This window comes from Myotis nattereri (assembly GCF_964212035.1).
Source record: "Myotis nattereri genome assembly, chromosome: 11".
NCBI lineage: Eukaryota > Metazoa > Chordata > Mammalia > Chiroptera > Vespertilionidae > Myotis > Myotis nattereri.
In genome coordinates, this window is record NC_138086.1 from 54,196,003 (window position 1) to 54,208,837 (window position 12,835).

The following is a 12,835-nucleotide window of genomic DNA, read 5'->3' on the forward strand; positions in this document are numbered from 1 at the left end:
CCGACATCCGAGGCTTGCCTGCACCTCAGGCTGGCCCTGGGCGGCTGGGCAGCCGACATCTGAGACTTGCCTGCACCTCAGGCCGGCCCTGGGCAGCTGGTGGGCTGAGGGGACTGGGGGAGAGCCTGGCCTTGCCACACACCTGCCTCCCTGGTGGGGCTGAGGGGACTGGGCGCCAACATATTGTGGCGGTGGGTGCTGCCATCTTTGAGGGCGGGGCAGTCAATTAGCATATTCGCTCCTTATTGGCTGTTGGCACCACCATCTTTGAGGGCGGGGAAGTCAATTAGCATATTCCCTCCTTATTGGCTGTGGGCGCTGCCATCTTTGTGATGATGTGATGGTCAATTAGCATATTCCCTCTTTATTACATAGGATAGCCTCTTCTGATCTGTGACAGTTTCTCAGATAATCCTTGATTTTCTGACCTTTATACTTTTGAGGAGTACTGGTTAGGTATTTTTTAGAATGTCCCTCAATTGGGTTTGACACTTTTCTTTGGTTTGATTGGGGTTAGAGGGTTAGGGTTTTGATGATGAAAACCACAGAGGTAAAAGGCCATTCTCATAGTATGTCAAATGGTATATGCTATCAAGACAAGCTTTTTATTACATTTTATCAAAGGGTAAATGCTACCAACAAGACATTTCCCAGGATGTTACTTTGATCTGAGATTGTGTTTGCCAGGTTTCTCCACCTGACCCTCTGTCCCCTTTTCCATACTCCTTCTTACTAAAAGACTTACTAAACACAGGCCACACTCAAAAGTCAGGGCTAGGGAGGCATTAAGCTTCACTTCCTAGACTGGGACCAATCTACGTATCTAATCTAATAAAAGAGAAACATGGTAATTGGCGTACAACCACTACCCTTCCCATTGGCTAATCAGGGAGATATGCAATTAACTGTCAGTCAAGATGGCGGCCGGCAGCCAGGCAGCTTGAAACTAACATGAGGCTTGCTTGCTTCAGTGACGGAGGACTCCAACGTTCCCCGCCTGCCTTGCAGGCCTCTGAGCCTGCAGTTGGAAACATTTTAACAAATATAGAAGCTAAAAAAAAAAACCCAGAAACCAGCTTTCAGCGAGCTGGGATCTCAGAGCTGGAGTTAGAGCTGGAGTTATACATTGTTTCGATTACCTACTTTCAACAGCGGAGGTCTAAGAGCTGAAGCCTCAGAGCTAAAGCTGGCCCAGAATTAAAAAAGAAAAAAGAAAAAAAGGAGTGGTTGGGAGCTTCTGTCACCCGCCAGCCTGAAAACAGCCCTAAGCCCCTCACCCAGACTGGCCAGGAACCCCAGTGGGGACCCCCACCCTGAAGGGTGTGTGACCAGCTGCAAACAGCCATCACCCCCTCACCCAGGCTGGCCAGGCAGCCCAGTGGGGACCCCCACCCTGATCCAGGACACCCTTCAGGGCAAACCAGCCAGCCCCACCCATGCACCAGGCCTCTATCCTACATAGTAAAAGGGTAATATGCCTCCCAGCACTGGGATCAGTGGAGCTGAGAGGCCTCCCGGCACCGGGATCAGTGTGACCGGGGGCAGCGCCCAAACCCCCTGATCGCCCTGTGGCTATGTGTGTGACAGGGGGTGGGGCCACAACCTCCCTATCCACCCTGCTCTGTTCGGGACAGGGGAAGGCGCCCCAACCTCCTGATCAGCCCTGCTCTGTGCCTGATACGGGGGAGCTCCCCAACCTCTGATCGCCCTGCGGCTCTGTGTGTGACAGGGTGCGGCGCCCCAACCCCCTGATCGGCCCTGCTCTGTGTGTGACAGGGTGCGGCGCCCCGACCCCCCCCCACCCCCCACGGGCCCTGCTCTGTGTGTGACAGAGTAGAGCCATAACCTCCCCATCGGCCCTTCCCTGAGTGTGAGAGTGGTGGCATCCCAACCCCCTGATCGGCCCTGCTCTGTGGGTGATAGAGGGTGGTGCCCCAAATCCCTGATCTGCCCTGCTCTGTGTGTGACAGGGGGCAGTGCCCCAACTCCCCTATAGGCCCTACTCTGTGAGTGACAGCGGGGAGCTCCTCAACCCCCTGATGGGCCCTGCTCTGTGCATGACAGGGGCAGCGCCCCAACACCCGGATTGGCCCTGCTCTGTGCGTGACAGGGGGTGGCGCCGCAACCTCCCCATCGACCCTGCCTTGAGTGTGACAGGGGGTGGTGCCCCAACCCCCCAACCAGCCCTACCCTGAGCGTGACTGAGGGTGGCACTGCAACCTCCCGATCTGCCTTGCTCTGTGCATGACAAGGGTTGGCACCCCAACTCCCCAATCGGCCCTGCTCTGAGCCCGACCAGGGGCTGCACCTAGGGATTGGGCCTGCCCTCTGCCACCCGGGAGCAGGCCTAAGCCAGCAGGTTGTTATCTCCCGAGGGGTCCCAGACTGTGAGAGGGCACAGGCCAGGCTGAGGGACCCCCCTTTCCCCCCCGAGTGCACAAATTTTTGTGCACTGGGCCTCTAGTATTATTTATAATTCTTTAAGGGAATTTGTCTCCTATTTATTTGTTCCCATTTATTTATTTAGTCAATCATCCTATATAATAAAAGCCTAATATGCAAACTGATCAAAGGGCAGAACCACCGGTCACTATGACATGCACTGACCACCAGGGGGCAGACGCTCAATGCAGGAGCTGCCCCCTGGTGGTCAGTGCACTCTGGAGTGCCGCTCAGCCAGAAGCCCTCATCCCCTGAGGGCTCACAGACTGTGAGAGGGTGCAGGCCAGTCTAAGGGACCACCCCCCACCCTACCCCCCGAGTGCGCAAATTTCGTGCACTGGGCCTCTAGTTTATCTATATCATTATGGACCAAATTTCACAGACATTTATACTTTGGTTTGTAACTCCACAGTACATTATATATTTTGTTGTTCAAACTGTTCCAGATTGGGACCAGGGGAGCTCTTTCAAGTTGGCGCCTGTATTCCTTTGACATTCCCCATTCTTTTATTTTTCCAGCACTTCTGTAGCTATGTTTTCAATATACAATTGCACCATTCAGGTATTTTATTATAAAGTTGGCAGAAAACAAAATGTTAATCCCTACACTGTTATATAGTACACAATATCCATGGGTCTAGACGTATTTTATTATTTGCAAAGTGGAGAGACTATCATGTTTAAGGCATTATATTAATTAAGATGTGTAATGAAAGATTGAAGTAGCACGCAAAACCAATAAATAAGCCTCACTTAAAATGATACTCACTTAAAGGTGCAGCTCTTTTTGGATGAGTAATATTAAATCTAAGATTAAAACTGGCTAAAAATGCAAAAAATATGGTCAGAAATTTTTAAAAATTGAATTTGTATCTTTCATTACTTTAAATGACAGATCTGCCACCCTAATTTTCATAGCACTGTCAAAGAAAAGCCCTCTGAAGCTTAATTTTGCTTTTCATTTCATAAATCAATTTTATCTTCAATGACATGACCCATTTATTTGTTCTAAAATACGCTGTTACCTTAGTAACTACCAAATTACATGCCTTATGTAGCAGTATTGGATGAAAGAATCTTATAAAAGAGTCAAAGAAAATAGATACCTGATTACTGCTCTTTGACTTTAATGTCCAGAAACGCTTTTCACAGACTATTAATTTTCACAGACCCTTAAACCATCTATGTTATCTTCAAATGGACCTACAAATACTAGAAAAGAATCCATGCTGATTTACAATACAGACCTTCATTTCCTGAACTACAAGTCCTCAGAATCCACCCCCACCCTCACCCCCCCAAAATTAGCAGCCTGTAATGCATTCCCAATGTTCATTTTCTTAACCAGCATGGTATTTTTCTGTGTCCTTGATCACGTGATATGAGCTTGCAAAGGAAATTTATTCCTGCAATAAATAGGTGTGAACCTGCATTTCACTTAGATTTTCTCCAATCTGTAACTTTGGATACATTAACTTAATGGGGCAGAAGATACAGTGAAACCAGGATAAAGATGACCATATACTGGACTGAGATGTCTGAACTCAAGTTCCAACCAGCAATGTTCAACACTGCATGATGTAGCGAGCTCCTGAGATTCTTTGGTAGCTTTCAAAATGGATGATTTAAAAATAGTTTTTCCAAGATTTCTCTTGGTTCTAAAATAAATCTATTATGCTCTGATAAAAATTTTCCTCTGATGATTCCTCAAATGATTAATTCACCAAGAAGCAACATGAAATACAGTTGCATCCTCTCATGGAGGCATTCTTCCCCCAAATGCAGGTATCAGAGTTCTGATTATTATCCTTATGCAAAAAGAAATACATAAATTAGGAGAGAATAAAGTTTTTTGAGATTATTATTTTAATCAGTCTGATATTCAGCCTATTTTGTACAGGATAATAAAACTTTGTATTAATGCCACTATTTCTTAAGAAGGAGGGGTGGGCAGTATCCCTTCTTTCCATCAGGGGCCTGTTCTTTGCACCACTCATTGGAACCTTAGACCAGTCTTGAGCTATGCAGCAATGAAATAGGTAGAATTTTCTTCCACTTTCAATCATCCAGAGTTTTCAGCACAAGCTATAGGATATGGTAAAAATACTAGTATGTATACTAGTATGTATCTATAATAATAAAAGCATAATAGGCTAATTAGACCGGACATCCTTCTAAACGTCCTTCCGGATGAAGCCGCAGTGGTGGGGGCCGAGGCAGCCACAGCAATGGCAGGGGCCGCGCCCCTTGCACGAATTTTGTGCATCAGGCCTCTAGTCTATATAATCCTTCTTTTACACACCTGCTTAGAGTTGTGTTATGGATTGCCGGAAGCCGGTCCATCCTTGCTGCTTGACACAGTCACTGCAGGAAAGAAACATCTGCACAGCATATGTTTCAAGGGGCCTGGCGTATATAGCATACTGTTCTTAATATGTTTGCTCCCCTTAGCGCTGTGTGTTTTAAACAAGGTCACCTCTCCAAGAAAGGTTGTTTCCCCAGGTAGGAATTTTTCCCTGAAGTCAGGGAGGGGGTGCCTCTCCTAGAAAGGTTGTTTCCCCAGGTAGGAATTTTTCCCTGAAGTCAGGGAAGGGATGAAACTCCTTAACTAAGTGCCAGGCGGGTAGTTAATCACTACAAACAATCATGCTTAAGCTACATAATCTTTACTCCCTGGAATGGAGATAAGAAACGCCCTAACCTTTGTAATAGAAATTGACAGGATTAAAATCAACTGGGATAAATACGGATGTAACAAGACAATAAACGGCAGAACCTCTCTGGAGATCCAGACCAGAACTTGGCTGGAGATCCTGGCTGGAGATCATGGCTAGGCTGCTGCTCAACTGAACACTGTCTCCGTGTCCTTCCTTCTTCACCGACTCCGTCTACGCCTTTGGGAACCCCTGGACCTGCTGGGGTTGGACCCCGGCAATGGATTACATTATGTGCCCCCAAAATTCATGTGTTGAAATCCATATCCCTTAATACCTCAAAATCATATTCCATAATACCTCAGAATGGGACCTTATTTGGAAATAGTCATTGTGGATGTAATGAGTTATGAGGTATTAATGGAGTAGGGTGAGCTCCTTATAAATCAATAGAAATATGGACACAGGCACAAGGAGATGGCCATACGAAGACTAGGGTTATGCTCCCCAAGGCCAAGGAACTCTCAGAACCTAGGAAAGGGGACTAGACCAGCAACTTCCCTAGAGAGTTCAGAGGGACCATAGCCATGCCCATACTTTGATTTCAGACTTCTGGCCTTCAGAACTGTGAGACAATACATTTCTGTTGTAAGCAGCCCAGTGTGTGGTACTTTGTTATGGCAGCCCTAGGAAATTAATACAAGCTATAACGCAAGTATGTGGAATTGGGAGCAGCGGTGAGGATTACTTTTAATATCCATTTCAGCAAACCTATTAGTACCATCCTGCCTTACAGATTTGTTTTGCCTTTTCTGATGTTTGAGTAAGAACACATGGCAATAAGTATATTTTTCTATCTATTTGGGCATCTGGTTTAACACATGGGACTCTAACACTTACTAGCTCTGGAATTAACCTCACTGATATCTGATTCCCTGACATAAGTAACATTTGATCTAGCATGGCATGGGCCTATTTGTGAGGATCCAATGAGATAACATAAGTGAAAGACAACACAGGGGCATGCGGAAGAGGATGCAGTGCACAGGTTAAGATCTGGGATCCTGAAGCCAGGTAAATGAGTTCAAATTCTACTCCTCCTTTATTAGTTTTGTGACTAAACTATGGATTTGGTTCCATCATTTAAAAATGAGCGTTGTAGTGATATTCGTATCTTAAAGTTGTCATGAATTTAAATAAAGTTAATACATCAAGAGGTCAGCAAGTGGATGAGTTCTGCCCAGTGAATCAGAAGAACCTTCAAACAAGGGGGCTATTCGTGGTATTCATTAGTGTTATTATTTTGTTGTGTGAAAATACTGTAGAGCCAAACTTTTTGTTGAGCATGATACTAACTGCTCTAATAAGTAGATAAAAAGCAAAGGGTTTAAGTAGATTTCCTTGGGACATTCAGAAATAGGAACTCATTTTTTAGAAAACACTTTTAAAAGTTTGTAATAAAATTTTTGTATATATTTGAATTGAGATACATTGTTGATCCAGCACTTCCCTTATTTAATAGTAAATAAAAAATAGACAGCCACTTCCTCACCTTGTTCGCAGGGTGAGTTTTATCAGTTAAATAAAAGACTGTCATTGGAAAGCACCACTTGCTTCATTTTAGTGTCTGTACTTAGAGGGGAGAAAGAAGGATTTTAGCAAAAACACCTTATTAGTTTACTCAGAGGAAATAGAAACAGCTGAGATGTTTTAAAAATGAATTATATTATCACATTTATTCAATTTCATACAACTTACCCAGGAAGTATATATTTGGAAGGAAGATTGTCTCAGAGCTGTGGATAAGTTATAGTCTTCAGAACTGTGGTGTGTTTGGTGTGCAGCCCACATAATATTAACCTCTGCAAAACACATAATTTGAAATGAGCCATGAGAATAAGAACAAAGCAACTTCCATTTTCAGTTATGTATGCTGCTCTGTTGAGTGAGGAAGAAAATCTGGAACATCTCTGAAAAAGCTAGCCAATATAATTATAATTAAAATAAGCTGCCTCAAATCACTTTTGGAAGCAGGGAGGGTATAAATTACAAATAAGTAAAAAATTGAAACATAGCCAATAAACATGTATAGTGTATATGATATAATTAAATGCCTCTAGCAAACTGAAACGACTTCCAAAATTTACACTTTGCTAACATATTACAATATGACAGATCATAAAAACTAACTGGTAATGTTATAATAATATAGTCAGTGAATAGTGATGATTTTTCAGCATGTGATAACATATTTCTAATTAAAGAAGAATACTCTGATGGGAGAAACTGCTGCATATATTTTGGAATAAAATATTACATAATATTATTTCCTGATGGCATTTTAAGAAATTTCAAAGTCTGTCTATTGAAATAAGAGGCAAAGCAAAATAATATTTGTTCCTCGGATTTAAGGTTTCATTTTTATTTACAGAAATACTGTATATTAGCTAATAGTTACATGGTTTTTTTCAATGCTTTACCAAAACTCTATGCCATTTCTAAAATTGTCCCTCATAATTGCTTTATGCTCATAATAAAAAAGGAAACATAAGTTGTAATTTTCATCAAGTATTATACTAATTATCTCAGTTGCTCATATTTTAAATTATGTTCTTAGCTAAACTAACTTATATTTAGTCCTTTGCTACAAATACAGGAGGTAGAATTAACCATGTGATGTGATCATTGTATATCTGTCAGTATTGATTAGAAATTAAATCTTTGGGATCCTGAAGCCAGGTAAATGAGTTCAAATTCTACTCCTCCTTTTATTAGTTTTGTAACTAAACTATGGATTCAGTTCCATCATTTAAAAATGAGCGTTGTAGTGATATTCGTATCTTAAAGTTGTCATGAATTTAAATAAGTTAATACATTAAGAGGCCACCAAGTGGATGAGTTTTGCCCACTGAATCAGAAGAACCTGAACAGTGAACGTGAGTGAAAATTTGGGGTTAATTTTCTTTGCAATTGCCATATACTAATAGTTGTAATTCATGGCATTTGACAGAATAATTTGTTACAGGTTTTTATAAAAAGTATATCTATATCATATATACCTATATTATATATGTATACGTTACATATATGCTATATTACATATAGTACTAGTATATATGTGATATATATACTATATCACATATAGTATATACTGCATGTGTTGTAGATTAATAATTACATATATATTTGTATATATTACACATATGTTATACATTATATATTAATTACATATTATATGTTAAACATATATTATATAAGCACATATTATATATACATACATACACTGTGTTCCAAGAAATATATAACAGATGGCAGCTCAATTTTGAAAATGAAATGTATTTTAATAAACACTGCCTTTATAATTTTTCAAAGTGTGTGTATACATTTTCTGGGGGGCACCCTATATATTTAATCTAGGTGGACTTCTTAGCCATTTGTCTAGAAAATGAAACCTCTCTGGAGAACCTGAAAATTAGTTACCTAACAAAATTTGCAAAAGAGTTTTGGTAAACAAATGATAGCTCAGAGATATAAGAACTTATTTCTGTGAGAATGAGAAGATTGTGAACAGAATTATGAATCAATATCCCTATCAAAAGTCATTTCTATTAAAGTCATGTATTTGCAAGTATATTTATAAACCATCTATCTACTAGTATATGTAACTTAGATCCTGATTGGTTGACATTTTTTTTATCATATATGATCCTGTATTTTTACCAAAGCAATTAAGAAAATTCTTTTTTTTTTTTTTTTTTTTTTTTTATAAATTTTATTGAGTTTTTACAGAGAGGAAAGGAGAGAGATAGAGAGTTAGAAACATCGATGAGAGAGAAACATCGACCAGCTGCCTCCTGCACACTCCCCACTGAGGATGTGCCCGCAACCCAGGTACATGCCCTTGACCGGAATCGAACCCGGGACCTTTCAGTCCGCAGGCCGACGCTCTATCCGCTGAGCCAAACCGGTTTCGGCAGAAAATTCTTCTTATACAAATAATAACTATTTCACAATAATGACCCCTAACTTCCCAGGCATAATTCTTGAAATAACCTAGAACCTAAATCTCTGGTTTATTAACTAGGCTATCTAGCTACAGATAAGAGATACACAAAGAAACCTGTGGCACTTGATAACTTCAGATGTTATGTGGAAATTTATTAAGAGGTAATATATTTGATGAATGTCCTAAATCTTTTAATACTTCTTAGAGATTGAGCCCCTGAAGCAATCTAAACAGTATTTTCTTTTTAGAACACACCCATTATTTCAGAACCCATGACTTACAAACTTCATCACAAATAAAATCACTGTCCATTTTTTTTGGAACTTTCAGGATTTGTTTTAAAAAAGTCATCATTATGCATGCAGGGTATGAGTTCACAAGGGGACAAACTAACCAACTGAGGTTAAATTAGAGGGTGATAAGACATATTGAAACTACTTCCTTGTAACCTCCACAGAAGCTAAATGGCTGAACAAAGAAGCCACAAAGGTGGAGGCCAAAGACCTGTCTCTTTGGTTGTTTTAAAAGCATTTACTTCCTATCACAAACTGTGTGTAACACAAGCCTTCCTTCAATGAAGAACAGCTGTATAAATAGGGTACAGTAACTGGATCTTATTGCCTTACCTCTGTCACTTTGCAGAATTGGGGGAAAACAAAAATACGGGATTTTTTTTCACAGACTATATCCTGCTTTCTTGAAGTAAATAAAAATTTTTATGAAATGTAACTTATTGTAAGTTATTATAATAGTTCTTTTATAAATAATAACAGAAAAAGTTGATAGTGCATTTGTAAATATGTTCATCTTTCCTAATTCTTGATTTGATGAAGTAACTGTCTGTTCTAATGAAAAAAAAAAACACACAAATAGTAAACTGAAGCATATTATTGCAATAAACTTTCTATAAAAGAATATAAGTTGTAGTTAATAACAATTTTCTTTTCCTACAAACTAATTACTATTATACAAACATGGTATATTATTATGGCTTTTCAATAATATAATTAGAAATAATTTTACTGCTTTCCATTGCCAAAATGTAGATTTATAAAAATATATTTTATTGCCGAAACCGGTTTGGCTCGGTGGGTAGAGTGTCGGCCTGCGGACTGAAAGGTCCCAGGTTCGATTCTGGTCAAGGGCATGTACCTGGGTTGCGAGCACATCCCCAGTAGGAGATGTGCAGAAGGCGGCTGATCGATGTTTCTCTCTCATCGATGTTTCTAACTCTCTATCTCTCTCCCTTCCTCTCTGTAAAAAATCAATAAAATATATTAAAAAAAAAAAAAATATATATATATATATATATATATATATATATATATATATATATATATATATATATTTTATTAATACATTGGCCAATCATTCAATTTGTTTGGCCAAAATTTAATGTATTATGTGTTTTCATGTGTGTTATATTCTTGACTTTTTTCTAGTTTTTAAAAATTAAGCTTTAACTTACATACAATGAAATCCTTCCCTTGTGGTATTTAGTTCTATGCATTTTTACCAAGCAAGTACAGCTGTATAATTACTGTCAGAATCAAGATACAAAACAGATCAAGATAAGATTCTGGACTTTGAATTGACAATTGTAATGGGACAAAAGTCTGGGGACCTAGGAAGAGGTGAATATGTTTTGAATGTGGAGAAATATGAATCACTGAGGTCCAGAGGGCTGCCTATGGGTGGCAGCCTCTAAGATTGTCCCCAATAATTCCTGTCTACTGGTATTCATCCTCTTGTTTAATCCCTCCTCTTGAGTGTGAGCTGGATTAATGATTCACAGTCTAGTGAATATGATTTTGGCAAAGCCAATGGGATGACACTCTTGGTATCCTAATAAAAGAAAAACATGGTAATTAGCGTACGACCGCTGCCCTTCCCATTGGCTAATCAGGGCAATATGCAAATTAACTGTGAGCCAGGATGGTGGCCGGCAGCCAGGCAGCTTAAAGCGAACATGAGGCTTGCTTGCTTCAGTGACGGAGGACTCCAACGTTCACCGCCTGCCGCTGCCGGCCTCTGAGCTGCAACTCTAAGCAACTATGTTGCAAATATAGAAGCTAAACAAAACCCCAGAAACCTGCTTTATTCCGCTGGGCTTCAGCCAGCAGGATCGCAACATTGTTTCAAATACAGAAGGTAAACACAGGCCAGAAACCTGCTTTCAGCAGTGGAGGCCTAAGAGCTGGAGCCAAGCCTCAAACCTAAAGCTGGCACAGAATAAAAAAAAAGAAAAAAAGGAGCTGTTGGGAGCTTCAGTCACCCGCCAGACTGAAAACAGCCCTCAGCCCCTCACCCAGACTGGCCAGGCACCCCAGTGAGGACCCCCACCCTGATCCAGGACACCCTTCAGGGCAAACCTAACGGACCCACCTGTGCACCAGGCCTCTACCCTATATAGTAAAAGGGTAATATGCCTCCCGGCACCGGGATCAGTGTGACAGGGGGCAGCACCCAAACCCCCTGATCGCCCTGCGGCTCTGTGTGTGACAGGGTGCAGGGCCACGACCTCCCTATCTGCCCTGCTCTGTTCGGGACAGGGGAAGGCGCCCCAACCCCCTGATCAGCCCTGCTCTGTGCCTGATAGGGGGAGCTCCCCAACCCCCTGATTGCCCTGTGGCTCTGTGTGTGACAGGGTGTGGCGCCCCAAACCCCTGATCGGCCCTGCTCTGTGTGTGACAGGGGGCAGCGCCCCAACCCCCTGATCGGCCCTGCTCTGTGTGTGATGGGGTAGAGTCATAACCTCCCCATCGGCCCTGCCCTTAGTGTGACAGTGGCAGCGCCCCAACCCCCTGATCGACCCTGCTCTGTGGGTGATAGAGAGTGGCGCCCCAACCCCCACCCCACGGCCCTGCTCTGTGTGTGATGGGGTAGAGCCATAACCTCCCCATTGGCCCTGCCCTGAGTGTGACAATGGCGGCGCCCCAACCCCCTGATCTGCCCTGCTCTGTGTGTGACAGGGGGCGGTGCCCCAACTCCCCTATTGGCCCTACTCTGTGCGTGACAGCGGGGAGCTCCCCAACCCCTTAATGGGCCCTGCTCTGTGCGTGACAGGGGGTGGCGCCACAACCTCCCCATCAACCCTGCATTGAGTGTGACAGGGGGCGGTGCCCCAACCCCCAAATTGGCCCTACCCTATGCGTGACTGAGGGTGGCATCACAGCCTCCAGATCCGCCCTGCTCTGTGCATGACAGGGGGCGGTGCCCCAACTCCCCAATCAGCCCTGCTCTGAGCCCGACCAGGGGCTGCACCTAGGGATTGGGCCTGCCCTCTGCCACCTGGGAGCAGACCTAAGCCAGCAGGTCGTTATCTCCCGAGGGGTCCCAGACTGTGAGAGGGCACAGGCCGGGCTGAGGGACTCCCCCTTCTCCCCCGAGTGCACAAATTTTTGTGCACCGGGCCTCTAATTAAGTTATAAAAAGACAGTGTCTAGATGTCTTAGGTGCTTCCTCTTACATGCTCACAAACTCTGTCTGAGGAAAGTCAGCTGTCATCTGTGCTGCCTTTTAGAGAAGCACATAGGGCAGGGAACTAGGAGTGCCCCAAACTAACCAGTTAGCAAGAAACTAAACTCCTTAGTCCAAATTCCACAAGGAACTGAATGCTGCCAACAACTATGTAAGTGAATTTGGACATAGATCCTCCCCAGGTGAGCCTTCAGATAACACTGCAGTCAGCAGACAGCTTAGCTGCTTACCGATAACCTCATAAAGACCTAGA

At 42.5% G+C, this 12,835-nt stretch overlaps 1 protein-coding gene across 1 annotated transcript in view; it reads right to left on the bottom strand.

The window, feature by feature from the left end:
* AGMO (alkylglycerol monooxygenase) overlaps positions 1–12,835 on the bottom strand; it is a gene marked incomplete at both ends in the record, with an annotated part of 282,802 nt that overhangs the window by 163,716 nt on the left and 106,251 nt on the right. The window contains one exon of the mRNA XM_081101921.1: positions 6,855–6,958. Within this exon, the coding sequence (XP_080958047.1) occupies positions 6,855–6,958 (104 nt within the window). The remainder of the gene's footprint in view (positions 1–6,854; positions 6,959–12,835) is intronic.